Source organism: Hemiscyllium ocellatum, chromosome 4, assembly GCF_020745735.1.
Source record: "Hemiscyllium ocellatum isolate sHemOce1 chromosome 4, sHemOce1.pat.X.cur, whole genome shotgun sequence".
Classification (NCBI taxonomy): domain Eukaryota; kingdom Metazoa; phylum Chordata; class Chondrichthyes; order Orectolobiformes; family Hemiscylliidae; genus Hemiscyllium; species Hemiscyllium ocellatum.
In genome coordinates, this window is record NC_083404.1 from 34,337,176 (window position 1) to 34,354,833 (window position 17,658).

The 17,658-nt window shown below is 41.3% G+C and overlaps 1 protein-coding gene across 4 annotated transcripts in view; it reads left to right on the plus strand.

The window, feature by feature from the left end:
- The window catches only part of golga4 (golgin A4), a 175,147-nt gene that overhangs the window by 66,515 nt on the left and 90,974 nt on the right, over positions 1-17,658 (plus strand). For all 4 annotated transcript variants that reach the window (XM_060822914.1, XM_060822915.1, XM_060822916.1 and 1 more), the window contains 2 exons: positions 4,763-4,846; positions 10,341-10,488. In XM_060822914.1, the coding sequence (XP_060678897.1) occupies positions 4,763-4,846; positions 10,341-10,488 (232 nt within the window). The remainder of the gene's footprint in view (positions 1-4,762; positions 4,847-10,340; positions 10,489-17,658) is intronic.

The following is a 17,658-nucleotide window of genomic DNA, read 5'->3' on the forward strand; positions in this document are numbered from 1 at the left end:
AAAGGCTACTCATCTGCAGTTTGTACTTTTAAAGTATTGTTTCTCATAATGATTATAACACTGGAAAAGGAGGCCATTTGACTCAACAGGTCAATGCTGCCATTCTGTAAAGCAATTGGTGTCGCAGTCACAGTCTCATCCCTGCAGCACTGGAAGTTGAATTTAAGTGCTGGTCCAATTTTGTTTTGAGATTATTCCTTCTTTCCAATTCCTCCACCCTCAGGCAGAGAGTTTGATGTCAATACAATTTATTGCGTAAAAGACAGACCTTCCACATATCCATCCTGTGACATTCGTCCAAATCCTTAAGTCTGTGTTCCCTAGTTTTTAGACCACCATTACATTATAGCGGGAACAGCTTTTCTTTGTTTAAGTTATTCAATCTTATACACATCTAACAGATCTCCCTCCATCACCTTTGCTCCAAGAAGAGTACTAAATTCTCTAACTTAACCGTGCAGCACAATTCTCTTGTAAAAGCAGCTATTCTGGTAATTTTTGTGCCTCCTCAAGGATCTTCCGGGATCTTTCTAAAGTGCAGTGATCAGAATGGAAGCAAGACTTGGTTAATCTGAGCCTTATGAAGATTAAGTACAACTTCTATTTAAGAAATCCCAGATTCTATATGTTTCACTAACTATTCTATTACTATGTCCTGCCAAGTTCAATGATCGATGCATATTGATCTACTTATTTTTGGACTTCTCATAGAATGTCAGTTTGAAAGATATAGGAAAATACATGTTTTAAAGGTCTACAGGTTCAGATGTGTTTTTTAATGAAAACCAGCTGCTAACATTTCAAGCGTATTAAATAAATATTGTGTATACGAGGCTCTTGGAGTCCTTCTGATGTTCAGCCTGACATGTCTCCAAATTTTGAATGTTTGGGTTTTCTGCTGATTCTGAGTCATGGAGATATCCAGCACAGAAACAGACTCTTCAGTTCAACTTGTCCATGCCAACCAGATATCCTAAATAAATCTAGTCCCACTTGCCAGAACTTGGCTCATACCCCTCTTAACCTTTCCTATTCATATACCCATCCAGGTGCCTTTTAAAAGCTGTAATTGTACCAGCCTCCACCACTTCCTCTGGCAGCTCATTCCATGCATGCACCACCCTCTGCGTTAAAACAAAGTTACCCCCAGATCCCTTTTCAATCTTTCACCTCTCATATTACTTAAGCAGAAGCCATCTAGTTTTCGACTCCCTGGCCCTAGGGAAAAGACTTTATCTATTTATCCTATCCATACCCCTCATGATTTTATAGACCCTATTTAAGGTCACCCCTCAGCCTCCCTAGAATGTCGGAAAATTTCCCCTGCCTCTTCTGCGTCTGCCCAGAGCTCAAACCCTGCAACCCTGGCAACATTCTTGTTAATCTTTTCTGAAGCCTTTCAAGTTTCACAACATCCTTCCGATACCAGGGAAACCTATCCACATTTTAGGCATAAAAGAATTAACTAGCAAATGCTTTTCATAAGTCCATATAAATAATGTTGAATTCCATCCCTAAACTATTTATTACTACCCTTAAATAGTTAATTTGGTTTCTTGGTCACGTTCTAATCAAAAACAAATCTATCCTGATTATTGCTGATCAGCTCATTTTTAATTAATCTGTTCAATTCTGTTCTGAATAACAAATTCTCATAACTTTCTCACAATGGACCTTAGAATAAAGGGCTGAAATTTTTCTCTTCATCTTTCATAAATTGCCATTGTCACTTAATTATTTTCAAAACCAAGGACAAATCTCTTATTCAAGAGGATTTTAGAACATCACGATTGAAGTACAACTTCCCACCTCCTTTAACACCCTTGTATGGAAACCACCATGTCCTGAAGATTTGTCCATCTTTAGTCTTATTAGTTTTTCCATTACTTTTTCAAACTTGCATTGAATTTAGTAAGTTCTTTTTAATTTTCATGTCCCCAGCCCCATATCAGCAGCTTCTGTTCTGAAAACCAAATAAAAGCAATGATTATCAAGTCTGCCATTTCCTGATGATTTTTTTAAGAACATGTCCATCTGTAAGGGACATACATTGGCTGTAGTCGCCCTCTTGGCTTGCATGAAAACTCTTTAATGTTGGCATTCATATTCCTTCCAAGATTTTTGTAATTTCCTTTCCATAGTTCTCAGTATTTATTCCTTATATTGATGTTCCTTTGGTGTTCTGCACATCTTTTCCAATCCAGTGGATCCTTCTGATATTTAATTTCAAAGAAGTCCTTTCATTTAGCTGTATTCGTATGACTGAACTTGGTAATGGCTAAAAGCAGTCCCATAAAGAAAAGTGTTTGAGGGCAGAGCCTGTTAAGTCAGCCCTTATTCGGTAAGGAAGGATGTGAACAAGGAGGATTGTGAGGCTAAACAGGAAAGTTCAAAATTGCATGGTTTCAAAAACAGACTGTCCACTCCTGCCTGTCTGCCAGTGTTAACTGGGCAGAGTACGATCTGATGAAGAATGTTTCTTCCTCAACTCTGCAGTTCTAAAGAAGATCATTGGACTTGAAACTGTAACTCTGCTTCTGTCTTGGAGATGCCAACAGACCCAGGAAGTTTCACCAACAGTTTGTGTTTTTATTGCAGGTCACCAACATCTGCAGCATTTAGCTTTTTTTTTCATTATCCATTGAATTGGTTTGGATAGTTGGCCTAATTGACCTGTAATTATGTATTTGTAAAATTTATTTTTAAAAGAATCAGCTGCTGTATTATGACAATGTCATAGGGTTGGCAGAAAGGTAGTAGGATTTCCACAGTTCGTGTCATATGTGCATGTTTCCCCCAGCACCAAAAATATGTCACGTGGGCCTACTGTGACATCAAGTTCAATTAGTCCCATTCCCTGCTCTATCTTTGTAGTGCTGATCCATGAGCCATGTATTTTTAAACTTTTTTCTGATGCTTGTTAACTGCTTTGTTAAAATCCACTTAAATTTCCCTGGTCCTCATTTAAAAAAAGTATTTTGAGTATTCTGGCATTATGAGAAGTTGGTTCAGTACATGAGAGGAAAGAAGGATGTTTTGCGAAAAGTTAGGTAATAGGGGAGGAAGTAGCTTGTGAGGAATACAACGTTGGCACGGACCAGTTGGCTGAATTCCATGTTGCTGTGCTGCAAGTTCTGCTCTGTTTAACAGAGACATGATAATGAGTAAAAGTAAAGTACTGCGGATGCTGGAATCTGAAACCAAAAGAGCAAATGCTGGAAAATCTCAGCAGGTCTGGCAGCATCTGTAAGGAGGAAAAAGAGCTGACGTTTCGAGTCTAACTGGCCCTTTGTCAAAGCTAAAAAATAGGAAGAGAGAAGGTGAGTCATGACTCCACAAGCAAAGGTAGCAATGAAGAGGTGATAATGACAGTGCATAGAGAGATTAGAGGGAGATTAGGAGCTGCGAATGACCAGAGCTGAAGCCAGTGCTGTGAGACAAAATATGTGGTGGATAGAGAGGGATGGGTGAAGCAGAGGCATAATGGAAAACGGGGGGAAAGGGTAGCAAAGGGGGAAGAGGAGAGGAAAAAGGTGATGAGAGAGTAAGGAACAAGAGACAATCAAGAAATAAGAGGTACAGACAGTGAAAAAAATTTTAAAAAAGATAAATAAAATAAATGAAATAAAATTACAGAGCAGAATGAAAACAGAGGGGTTAAGAATGGGATAATCATCTAAAGTTGTTGAATTCAAAGTTGAGACCGGCAGGCTGTAACGTGCCTCGTCGGAAGATGAGATGCTGTACTTCCAGTTTGCGTTGAGCTTCACTGGAACATTGCAGCAGGCCAAGGACAGACATGTGGGTATGGGAGCAGGATTGTGTGTTGAAGTGGCAAGCCACAGGAAGGTCCGGGACCTGATTGCGTACAGACCGAAGGCGCTCAGCAAAGCGATCACCCAGTTGGCGTTTTGTCTCTCCGATATAGAGGAGACCACATTGGGAGCAACGAATGCAATAGACCAAATTGAAAGAACTACAAGTGAAAAGCTGCTTAATCTGAAATGAGTGTTTGGGGCCTTAGATGGTGAGCATGGAAGAGGTAAAGGGGCAGGTGTTGCACCTTCTGCGATTGCATGGGAAGGTGCCGTGTGTGATGAGAGAGAGAGGTTAGGTGTGATGGAGGAGTGCACGAGGTTGTCCCGGAGGGAAGGAATGATCTCTGCGGAATGCAGACAGCAGGAGGGAAGGGAAAATTGTTTAGTGGTGGCATTGTGTTGGAGTTGGTGAAAATGGTGGAGGATTATTCTCTGTATGTGAAGGCTGGTGAGGTGAAAGGTGAGAACAAGAGGGACCCTATCCTTGTTCTGGGAGGGGAGGGAGGGGGTGAGGGTCGTGGCGCAGGAGATGGACCGCACGTTGTTGAGAGCCCTGTCAATAACTGTAGGTGGGAAGCCACGGTTGGAAAAGAAGGAGCACATATTAAGAGCACCACTTTGGGAAGTGGCCTCATTGGAACAAAGGCGGCGAAGGCAGAGGAGCTGAGAGGAAGGGATCGAGTCCTTAGAGGGCGTAGGGTGAGGAGGGCTGTAGTCCAGATAGCTGTGGGAGTCACTGGGCTTGTAATGGATATTAGTGGATGGACTATTGCCGGAAATGGAGACAGAAAGGTCAAGGAAAGGAAGGCAAGTGTCGGAGATGGAGGGATGGAAACCAGAAGCAAAATTTATGAATTTTTCCAGGTCAGGATGAGAGCATGCAGCCACACCGAAACAGTCATCGAATGATAATGATGCCTATTCATTCTGTTTATTTTCTTCAGGATCTACACACTGCCGAAAAAACAAAACTAATCACTCAGCTCCGAGATGCAAAGAACTTAATTGAACAGTTGGAACAAGATAAGGTGAGCTCTACTGTAGATAAGGTGAGTGGCATATCTCAAACTGGAGGAAAACAGAATCAGCTAAATTTTGAATGTTATGATTTGCTACAGAACTGACCCAGTCTGTGGTTTGTCTGCATAGTAAAGTGAAATAGTCAATTTACTTCTTTGAAGTGCACTGGTCCCTGCTAGCACATAATATTACAGTATTTCTATTACAGCTTCATTGATGTTTATGGATAAATTTCTTAAATAAAGATTAGAAACTGAGTGCAAGTTCCATTGCATAGAGGTATATTTTCCTTCGATAAATTTCAAGTGTGCTTTTTTTCTTAAACATACTATTACATTTGCTGGAAATCTGGAAACAAATTTGAAAATTGATAATGTTCAACCATTGAGGCAGCACCTGTAGAAAAAGTCAGTTTTCTTTTCACTCCTTCGAACTCTTTCTCTGAACTTCTGTTTCCTCTGATCTACATTGCTCCTATCCTTTATTCCATGTGTGGTAACTTCTCTCATGAGTCTTACATGGAAATGTATTGAATGTGCTATAAAAGTCAGTGTCCAGCATATCAATCCTATTGATCTACGTTCTCTTGCCTCTTTTAAAAAATCTCTAAGTTTGTTAAATATAATTTCCCCTTTAGAAACCCTTGAAAAATCTCTAATTAACTAACCTTTTTCCCTGTAACTCATAATCATCCCTTTAAATAATTATTTCTCGAAATTTCCTCAGTGTTGAAGTTAAACTAGCTAGCCCTGTAATTGCCAAGCTAATCCTTATTCACGTACAGGTCCCCTGGCACCTTTCCTGAGTTTAGGGGAGTCTGAAAGATTAAAGCCAGTGTACCTGTAATTTCAACTCTCACTCCCTTCATTCAGCCCTGATATCCTCTCAACTTTACACTATTCTATTTAACAGTTCCTCTTCATCAATTTTGAATTATTCTAGTCACAGAGTTTCCTCTTTGTTGCCATGGTCGAGTTAGCATCTCTCTCCTTGACAGATAGGTGCAAAGTATTAACTTAACACCTCACTTGTATCTCTTGCCTCCAGATGTAAATCCCCTTTTTAGTCCCTCAGGTGCCCTACTAATCCTTTTACTATCTTCTTAGTGTGTATGTGCCCACAGAAATTTTGAAATTACCCTTTTATGTTGGTTGCCATTTTTTCTCATAATCCCTCTTTGCTTCTCTTATGTGTAGTTTCACCTCTCCTCTGAGCAATCCATCCTTTATGCTACCACAGTCCCAGTGTACATTGTCAGTCAAAGTTTCCCTTTATAATGACTGTATGATCACTTGTTGTCAATATATTAGTGTTACAGTTTCATATTTCCAAATGGTAATCTGTCTGTAGATTAGATTAGACTTACAGTGTGGAAACAGGCCCTTCGGCCCAACAAGTCCACACCGACCCGCCGAAGCGCAACCCACCCATACCCCTACATATTACCCCTTACCTAACACTACGGGCAATTTAGCTTGGCCAATTCACCTGACCCGCACATCTTTGGACTGTGGGAGGAAACCGGAGCACCCGGAGGAAACCCACGCAGACACAGGAAGAACGTGCAAACTCCACACAGTCAGTCGCCTGAGTCGGGAATTGAACCCGGGTCTACAGGCGCTGTGAGGCAGCAGTGCTAACCACTGTGCCACCGTGCCACCCACAAAGTTCCCTCATCTTATTTACTATACTTCATTATATTGATCCAACTTTAACTTTATCATGATGTTTCTTAGTTAAACTTAGTTAAAACCAAGTATAGGTTTTTCTTGAAAAATAAAATGGTTTTCTAACTTAGAACAATTTAAAGACAATCCATAATAGCACCTCCTTACAAGCCAGTGTCTCAAAAGTTGTCTTTGATGCAGCTGTTGTTTTCAATTTCCTTTCAAACTCAACACAATCAGTTGCAAGCATATGAACAATGGGTCTCTCTGACTCTCAGTCAAACATTAAGCTTTTTGATATTTCCCAAGGCAGATAGAAGTAATGTTGGTGAGGCATTGCTCACCTTTGAGAAGCCGCTTGGAAAGCAATAGACTTGAGAGATCTTCCAGCATTTAGGTTCATAAGTTAATCCAAGACTTAGGTCTTTAATGAACAGTTCACAGATGCCAAAGGTAATGTGAAAGCCTTGCAATAAGGCTTTGCCTGCAGTCATGTTCCAGACTTAAGGATATTTTGTGTATATGACTACATGATCATTCAGGAATGTACATTTTTATGGAAGCAGAGAGTCGTTTACCATGTAATGAGCAAGAGAGTGCACAAACATTCAGAGATGGGTTATGACTGAAATTTATGCACAAACATATGCGCCCTGTCTCCAAAGTCAAAACAAAAGAGACCGTAGTCCTCCCAGTGTGAATATATTGACAGCCATTTTTCTTAATTATTGAACATATAAGGTTGGTTTGAAGAGCGCATGCTATTCAGATGACATTCTTGTGAGTGAATTCCAGGCTCCACTTCATAGTCATTTTTGCCCACCCACCCGCCCACTTATCCTTCATCTCCCATTTTGTGTCACTGTTAACTCTTTCAGGTTTTCCATGTTAACATTGGGCAGTTTAGTTGGCAGTTGATATCCTCAGTTTTCCCTTCAGCCCTTGGCTTTACCACATTGTTGTGCCATGTTTGCTATCCATTGTCCACCCATTGAAGGTGATGTAAAACCTCCTCCACCCTCCTGCAGTATCTAAGCTCATCCAATGTTGTATTAGATCCTGTATTCACATTTGGAGTGGCCATTTTGTAATTATTACCACAGTGTCCTATTCCCAGACTTGAGTTTTTCACCTTGCCCAATGAAGTATGGATTGTCCCCTGATGAGTACCCTTGATATTGACTGCTCAAATTCCCGCAGCCTGACTTGACATAAGTTCTGATTGATGATGGCCCAGAATCTAGACTAATGTGTCCACATTTCCATAAATGCATGAACCCACACAAATATTTTGTCAAACCCTCAAGATATTTAAGAATTATTTAGATGAGCACTTGAATCACCGTAGCATACAAGGCCATAAGTCAAGTGTTGAAAAATAGGTTTAAAATAGATGGATAGTCGATGTCCGAAACTGAGCATGATAGGCTGAAGGACCTCTTGCCGTGCCGTTAAAATCCTGACTCTCAATATTCTGAGAGACCAAGAGGTGAGATGAACAGTATCGATTTGTTCTGTTTGAGAGGTCTAGGATAGAGTCTTTGTGTCAGTGTTAGAGCCCGATAACGTTTGAGTGAAATTTCTCAATATCTTAGAGTCAATTTGTTGGGAGATGTTGTGATGCATCTTGAGAGCAGATGGGACTTGAACCTGGGCTGTGTAGTCCAGAGAGTGTAATATTGGAATTGTATCACAACCTAGGCAGCATTTATGTGCAAGAGGCTAGGAGAAGTTTGAAAATCTCTTCTATGAATGGTATTGGTAGATAAATTGTTCATTTTAAACTTGACAATGATGGGTGTTTGTTAGCAAATATATTGAAGAATTGTGGCAAGGGTAGGTTAATGGAATTGACTAGTTAGGATCTCATTGAATATTAGAATATGGTTGAAAACCTAGTATTTTGTTCATATTTTTATGTTTCAGTTCTCCCCTATGCATACAAGTCACTTAAAACTGATAATTGAGGGCATGAAGCTTATTTGGAGATGTTGACCCTGCAGAAGAAACATCTTTGCTTCTTCATCATTTCTGAAGATGCCAGTAATGAATTCTTTAGATCTTTTGCTCCTTATCTATATGCTACCCTCGTAACACAGTTAACAGAAATGGGAACAGCTCTCATACTGACGTAGGTGACATAGCCTATTTGAACTCCTCCGTGACCCCTGTGTTTTCAGTACTGCCTGCACAAAACCTCAGCTGTGATTACCAATTTGTTCCAACAAAGTATTTAGGTATTAAAAAAAAAGAAAGCCACCATCTTTGACACTTCCAACAAGGTCAGTGTCTTTGTCACTGTTTCCATTCCCTTCTCTATCCATAGTCTCAGCCTGAACCAGACTGTTGGCACTTCGGTGTCGTATTTGACCTGATAGGGCTTCTTAAATTCTTGCCATTGTTGAATTTCTTTTTTACCACCTTTGTACTTGGTGAATCTCTAGCATTACTGTCAGTCTGCTGCTGCCAGACATCTGATGTGCCTTGTCTCTTGCTGACTGAACTATTCTTAACTCAACCTCCTCTGGGGAGGTGCCGGGCCAACGGTAATTTCACAGAACTATTTAATCCAGAATCCCAGGCTCAAATTCTGGGGAAAACCTAAGAACTGTAGTTGTTGTAATGCAGAACCAAAGAAAGGTCACTGGACCTGAAGTGTTAACAGTGCTTTCTCTCTACAGATGCTGCCAGAACTACTGAGTTTTTCGTGCAGTTTCTGTTTGTGTTTCAAATGTTCTGGGGACATGGGTTTGGTCTCCACCTTGGCAGATTGTGAAATTGGTAAAAATCTGGAATAAAAAGCTATTACAGAGCGGTTATAACCACAATTGACCTTTGTAAAATGCCCTTTACTGAAGGAAATCAGCCATCTTTATCTGGTCTGGTCTGCTACTGCCTTTGTCCCACTACTGTGTGGTTTGCTCTTAACTGCTCTCTGGACAGCTAGGATTGGGCAGTAAATGCTGGTGTAGCCAATGATGCCAACATCCATGACCAAATATGATTGCAAAGTCTTTTTATCCAACTGCCCATCATTATCCCTGGATAAACCTTAACACATCTAAACTCTGTTTAATCAATTCTACGTGACATCTTGCACTTTATTCTTTGGGTTTCAGTGAGCTTTTCAGAGAGCTAGTCAATAATTATAATAGAATTTAAATGGATTAACTTTTATGAAAGATTTGTAATTTTGTATTGCAGATCTTTTCTTATTGAAAAATGTTAAATTCCTTCACAGAATTAATATTTGAAGGCATTTTTCAATAATTATGAAATTAGTACCAAGTGCATTAGTTTAAAAACCCAGTTGCACCTCACTTTATCAAGGTGCTTAAAGAATGTTTGTTAAACAGTGGGAATTCTCATCCATTTCACTGATTTCTGTCAATTCCAGTCTGAAGTAATTTTGCATGTTAAATTTATTATACCAGTCACACACAGACTACTGGTGTGTTTTTTAATTACAGTTGGTTTTGGTTCTGAGTTTTATAAGTTCTTATTTGTCAGTACGTTCCTCTTCAGTGAGCTGCTGATAGAATTAAGTTCTTCTCAACTGATTTTCCCCCTTGTCAATTCCCTCAATTTGAAAGAAAGATTTAAAAAAAAGAGCAGAGGATTTCAAGGCTAGGAAGAAACTTGGTGATGCAGTTAATTGCCTTGTAAAAGACAATTCAGAGGACTAATAAATGGTTTGGTATGACAAAATGGACAAAAGTAATTGTAACAGGTGGAGGTATGTGAAAAGTCTAAACATAAGCATAGATCATTTGATCCGAAAGGCCTATTTTAGTGCCTTTTATAACCAAAAAATTAAAATGTTGATAAATTACAGGGTATGGTGATCGCAGAGACAAAACGACAGATGCATGAAACATTGGAGATGAAGGAAGAGGAAATCTCTCAACTTCGTGCCAAACTTCAGCAGTTCAGTGGACAACGTGAAGCTTTGCTTGAACAGAAAGAAAAGTCTGACAAAGCTGGTAAGCAGTTCCTGCTGTGTTCTTTTTTAGCTTTCATAATTTGTCTTTGCTTTCTTTAGTCAATAGATATCTAAAGTCAGTCACAATCAATAAAGTATAAGTATATAAATCCCGATTTAGCCGCGAGTCAAAGATAGCAAGTCTAATTCAGGCCAATATTTTATCGACTAGTTAACCAAGTATGCTTTGAACATGAAGTAGCATTGGTGACCGTTTGAGCTTAGATTGTTTCTATCCACCAGCTTATGTTACACTGATACTTCTTAGACTGGCCTGTATTTGTATGTTTTAATTGCTATGCAATTCTTAACTTAAATAATCTAATCACTAATAGTAGGCAGAAGGAACATTTTCACCATTGATCATAGTGTTTCTTCAACTTAATACTGAATATCTCCTTATTCAGTCATTTAAGTATTAATTTGATGCAAACGGTTCATGCTTGCAAGCACAATCTCGCCATATTCATTAACTTTGCTTGGTTGTCGCTAATTCTTTGGCATTTCTCTGCTGGTTGTGATTTGCCAATGATAGTTCTAAAGGATGCGGACTAAATATTTTTATGATCATCCAGACCATCGACAGTATGTGCAGTAGCTAATTGTCAATGCATCAAGCTTCATAAACAAGCGCTTAGCTTCTTTTTGTCAAGATAGTGACATGAAACAGTCACATGCACTATTCTCAGTACTATACTTAAATCTTGCCCAGTGTCAAAAGACTGAATTTGTTTGAATTAGATTATTAACCTATATTCTATAAATGAGCATTAACACTGTGGGTTGGGTGCAAATTAGGTACTATGTGTACTTGACAATCAAGTTTGTCCAGTATTGCATGTTAAATGACAAGATAGTTCATAATCTGTACATGAGTGCTGTTCTTCTGCAATAAATGATGATGTGGTGCTAAATTTTCGAAAACAATGCAAATACATTTTTACTTAAGTTATTTCTTTGTATATGTTATTTGTGATGAACACTACAATTTATTTTGCTTCATCAACATTCAGGGGTGACCAGAGACCAGAAACTGAATTGAATCATTCATAACATGTGAAGCTACAAGGGCAGGTTAGATGCTAGGAGTTCTGTAATGAGTAATTCACCTGCTGACTCATCAACGCCTATCCATTATCTAATTTCCACTTGCCTTCTATGGGTACAGCTCCAACAACATCCTGGGCATAGTAACCCAGTTGATGATGCCCAACCACCATTGAAATATTCACGGTCTCGGCCATTGATAAAAATTACAGCACCAGTCTGTTGTTCAACAGGTTTATTTGTAAGTCCAAGCTTTCGGAGCGCTGCTCCTTCGTAAGGTAGCCAGTCCAACACCGGCAACTCCATGTCATGTCCGCCATTGATACACAACCACGTTAGTGTGTCCTGTACAGGAGCTCAGCAAGCCCGCTTTGGCAGACCTTCCAAACCTACGGCCTCCATCATGTCTGTGGACATGGTTAGCAGATGCATGAGAACACAACCAATGAAGGAGCCACCATGCTAACTTGGAATATGTTGCTGTTTGCTCTCTATTTTAATGTCAAAAACTGAGGATTATTTTCATGACAGCACTGTTGTTTACCTTCACATCATGAACTACAGTGGTTCAAAAAAGTGGCTCACTACCACTTGCTCATGGGCAAATATGGATGGGCAGTTAATTATAGCCAACAAAGTTTGCAAACAAAAACACAATGCTTTGAATTTTTGTTTTTACTACTCTGTGAGGTGTAATCACTGGCTAGGCTTTTTGGTACGCAGCATTTGTTGTCAATCCCCTAATTGCTGTTGAGAAGATGGTGATGAATTGTTGCCTTGTGCTTGTGCAGTCCACAGGTATATGCGCACCCACAGTGCTGTTAGGAAGGAATTTCCAGGATTCTGAATTCACAACACTGAAGGGATGTTGATATCATTGAGTCAGGGTAATGGTGTACTTGAAGGACCACTTGCAATTTGTAGTGTTCCTATTCATCTGCTGCCCTTACCTTCCTAGGTGTTGGAGGCTGAGTTTTTGGAAAGAGCGTTAGTGAGTAACTGCAGAGCATCTTACAGACAGTACATGTTGCTACCAAAATGCAGCATGGTGAATAAGATGCCAGTCAAACAGGTTATTTCACTATGGATAGTGTAAAGCTTTTTGAATATTGTTGAAACTGCATCCGTCCATACAGATGAAAAGTATTCCATCACACCTGGCATACATTTTACATAGTGGATAGGCACTGGATGGGAGATGAGGTAGCTAACTTGTTATGGAGTTCCTAGTCTTGGGGGTCTTGCTCTTGTAGCAATACTATTGATACAATTGGTCCAGTTCAGTTTCTGGTTATTGATAATCCTCAGGATGCTGATTATAAGGAGATAAAAGATGGCAATGATAGTTAAGCTTAGAGGCATTTATGAGATTGTTTCTTTTTGAAATGGTCATTACCTGGCACCTCACTGGCAAATAATAATCACTCCACAGATCAGCTCAAGCCTGAATCTTGTCTAGGTGTTACTGCACCCTGAATCTGAGGAGTCATGAATGGCACTGAACCTGATGCAATCATCAGCAAACATCCCCACTTCTGTTGTTCATGATGGAGGGAAGTCATTGACAGATGAAATGAAGATGTTGGACCTTGGACAACATATAGAAGATAAAGGATGCTTTGGGGTTGCAGTGATAGTGACCTTACCTCTGGACTAGGGGACCCAGGTTCAAATATACCATGCTGAAGAGGTGTGTAATAACATCTCTGAGCAGGTTGATGAGAGAATACTTGTCTTGAAGATGAATAACAAGCAGTCACCACCACCTTCCTCTCTGCTCACTGTTACTCCAACCAGCATAGAGCTTCCATTTTTTAAAATTGATTTTATATTTGTTTGAGTTCCCTGATGTCTCATTGGTTGAACATTGCCTTCCTGTCAAGGGCAGTCACACTGATCTTCTCTCTGGAGTTCAGCTCCTTTATTGATTTTTAGACTAGTGGAGTCATGAGGTCATGAGCAGAATTGGCCTTGTAGAACCCAAATTGAGTGTCAGGGAGTAGGTTATTCCTTTGTAATTGCCAAATGATAATACTGTCAGCCACCCACTCCCACCACCGTGCTGATGACCGAGAGTGGATAGATCAGAGATAATTGGCCACTGGTCGGATTTACCCTGCTTTTTTATATTTAGGATATACATGAGCAAGTTTTCCCATTGTCAGGGCGATGCTATTGTTCTGACTGTACTGTGACAGCTTAGCTGTGTTCATTGCTCCCTCTGACGCACAGGTCTTAAGTCCTGCTGCTGGAATGTTGTCAGAGCCATAACCTTTGCATTATTCCTTGCCTTCAGCCATTTCTTAATTATATGGAGAGAATTAAATTGTTTGAAGACTGGAATCTGTGGTGTTGGGGATGTCTTTAGCAGGTAGAGACAGAAATTTCACTTGGCACTTCTGAGTGAAGATGGATGCAATATTTCAGCTTTGCTTTTTCCACTGATATGCTGGGTTTACCAATGTTAGATTATGGGAATATTTGTGGAGACAATGATTCCTGTTACTTATTTATTTGTCCACCACTTTTCATGACCGGATGTAGCAGGACTGCAGAGATTAGGTTTGATCCATTGGCTCTGGGACCACATAGTCCTCTGCATTATATGTCGCTTCTGCTGTTTGGCATTCAAGTAATCTTGTGTTGTTATTTCACTTGGTTGACACTTCATTTTTAGTTATGTATCGTTCGGCTTCTGCTACACACTCTTGCACTCTTCATTGAGCCATGTATGACATAATGGCACTGGTAGAAGAGTCCAGACTCATCAGCTAAGTGGGGTGGGAGTGTTTTAAGTAGTATTCAAAAAGATATTTCCTTGTGTGACCTGATGCCATAAAACTACATTGGGTTTGGAGCCAATGTTGAAAACTCTCAAAGCAACTGTTTCCTAATTATGTTCAGAAGAACCTCAATTATCTGAACAAGACAAGCGGGGAGTATTTTGTTCGGATAACTGATTGTTCGGAAACTCATCAAGATTCCTGTGGCGGCGGCATGAGCAGGGTTCTCATGGCACTATTCCTGCTCCCGCCGCCAGCCCAGGCTGTCTCCTCTCCGTGTGCTTTTACTTAAATTTAATAAAATTTTTACAGGACCTTGAGATCTTGTTCGGACAATCTGAAATTCAGATAATTGATGTTCGGATAACCGAGGTTGCTCTGTACCGCTGTTGTGCCACTAATGATGGCTATGTCCTGCTAGTGCGTCAGGACATAGGAATTTTGTTGAGCTGTCTGGGGCACTGTCGGTCTGAGAGGTATAATTCCATGTGAATGATTATGTCAAGTTGTTGCCTCAATAATCATGTAAGAGTTCTCCAAGTTTTCACACAGCCCCAGATCATCTAAGAATTTTGCAGGGCTGTGGTAAGAATAATGATGGGGATATCAGAGACTTTTTTTTACAAGTCAATTGGATTGCAACTTCTATTGTTCACAGTTAAATGCAAAAAAAATTGCTGTCATGTTTACCTTGCTCATTTTGCATCATCGTTACATTGTAAGTTCACTGAGCAATTTGGCCTTGAAATGTGTTGCAGATGTCAGTCAGATTAGGGCAAATGGAGAGTTTTAATGACTTTTTGTATTGTAATTACTGCTGCTGCACTTAAGAAGTATTCCAAATGCCATGCCTCATTCTTTCAAGTCATAATATTTTTGTGAAATTTTTCAATGTCACTGATGCAACATGGTGGCTCGCTGGCTCGTACTGCGGTCTCACAGCACCAGTGGACCAGATTCGATTCCAGCCTTGAGCGACTATGTGTGGAATTTGCATGTTCTCCCCGTCTGTGAGTTTCCACTGGGTGTTGCAGTTTCCTCCCACAGTCCAGGTTAGGTGGCTAGGTCATGCTAAATTGCACATAGTGTCCAAGGATGTGCAAGCTAGGTGGATTAGCCATGGGAAATACAGGATGGGTATGGGTGGGATTCTCTTTGGAGGGTTGGTGTGGACTGAATGGGCCAAATGGCTTGCTTCCTGTCTGTAGGGACTTTTTGTTTTTCTCTGTCTTTCTCTTAGCCCATGTTTTTTTCCCCCTCTAAGTTTTGCTTTTGGTACATGTTTTATATTAAATATTCCAACTGAAATTTCCTTGGCCAGACTTGGTAAAGAGCTTCCAATGTTGTTGTTTGAAGAGATGGTCCTATTACAGAATAGTCTTTATTGTCACTTGCACTCGAATAAGTGCACTGAAAAGTTTGTAATGTTGCCTCTCAGCACCATCTTAGGTACAGATAGGTTCAAGTGTTGTCATAAAAATAAAATAGTAAAAGAAAACCTAGTATGGGAATATAGAGCTTAAGGAAGTCCAGAATGAGAATAAAAAGTATCTTTAAAGTAGTTAAGTTATTGTCCTCTTTCATTGAGATGGTGCTCACTGGGCTTCAGAACATGAGGCTTCGCTGCATCCATGTACTGGCCCCTGGCTTAGGCACACCTCCAGGATCTGTCCCCCAGCCAACATGGGCTTGGACTACTTCTGCTATTGCTCCAGCCATGACTCAGCTCCCAACTCGGCCCGCACTCACTCGGCTGTTGCTCCTGCTCCAGTTGCGACTCACTTTTGGGACTTGGCCTATGCTCTCACTATATTGCCAACTTTAAGTACATTTAAGTCGTCATTGGACAAGCATATGGACTTACATGGAATAGTGTAGGTTAGATGGGCTTCAGCTTGGTATGACAGGTCGGCGCAACATCGAGGGCCGAAGAACCTGTCCTGCGCTGTAATGTTCTATGTTCTGTGTATTCCTGTTCTAGCCATGACTAGGCCCACGCATGCTGTGCTGCATTCCAGAAATATTATACAAGCCCAGTAACTGCCACAGCTACCTTGACTACACCTCCTTCCACCCTACCTTCTGTAAAAACATCATCCCTTATTCCAAATTCCTCTACCTCTGCTGTATCTGTTTCCACATGACCAATAACACTTGAGAATGTCCCAGATGGCCGCCTCCTTCCATGATCACAACTTCCCTTCCCACATGATTGACTATGCCCTCCAGCACATCTCCTCCACTTCACGCACCACTGCTCTTAAATCCCACCCCTCCCAGCGCAACAAGGCCAGAATCCTCTTGGCCCTCACCTTCTACCACACCAACCTCCGCATACATCACATCATCCTCTGCCACTTCAGCCACCTCCAAACGGACCCCACCACCAAAGATATATTTCCCTCCCTACCATATCAGTGTTCCAGAAAGACCATTCCCTCTGCAACTCCCTTGTCAGGTCCACACCCCCCATCAGCCCAATCCCCACTCCTGGCACCTTTCCCTGCCACCGCAGGAAGTGCAAAACCTGCGCCCACACTTCCGTCCAAGGCCCGAAGGGATCCTTCCACATCCGTCAGAAATTTACCTGTACGTCTAACAATGTCATCTCCTCTACATCAGGGAGACAGGATGCCTTCTTGCGGACCGTTTCAGCAAATATCTCTGGGACACCCGCACCCACCCACCCTGCCGCCCTGTGTCTGAACACTTAAACTCCCCCTCCCAATCCGTCAAGGACACATGGGTCCTGAGCTGCCTCCACCAACTAACCGTTACCATCCAACACCTGGAGGAAGAACGCCTCATATTCCACCTTGGAACCCTGCAACTACATCGGATAAATGTGGATTTTGACTGCTTCTTCATTTCCCCTCCCCCCACGTTATCCCAGTCCCAAGCCTCCAACTCTGACTGCCCTCCCGACCTGTCCATCACTAACCCCCCCTCCCCGACCATCACCTTCTCCTTCGCTTTCTTCCACCTACCGCTTTCTCAGCTGCCCAAGCAACCCCCCCCCCCCCCCCCCCCCCCCCCCGTTATCTCTCAGCCCTGGCCCACAAACCTCATTCCTCATGAAGGGTCCTACCCGAAACGTCGAATCTCCTCCACGGATGCTGCCTGATCTGTGCTTTCCCAGCAACACGCTGTCAATTCTGATCTCCAGCATCTGCAGTCCTCACTTCTTCCTGCCATTCCAGGGTCTGGCCACGAGTCATCTCACTGGCTAGTCTTGGACTCAGTTCTCTACTCTCTCCAGGTAGGGTATTTTAAGAAGTTTAAAGTTGGGTGCAGGGGGGAGAAAAAACTGCAGCAAGGGGAAAAAAATGAAAGTAAAAGTT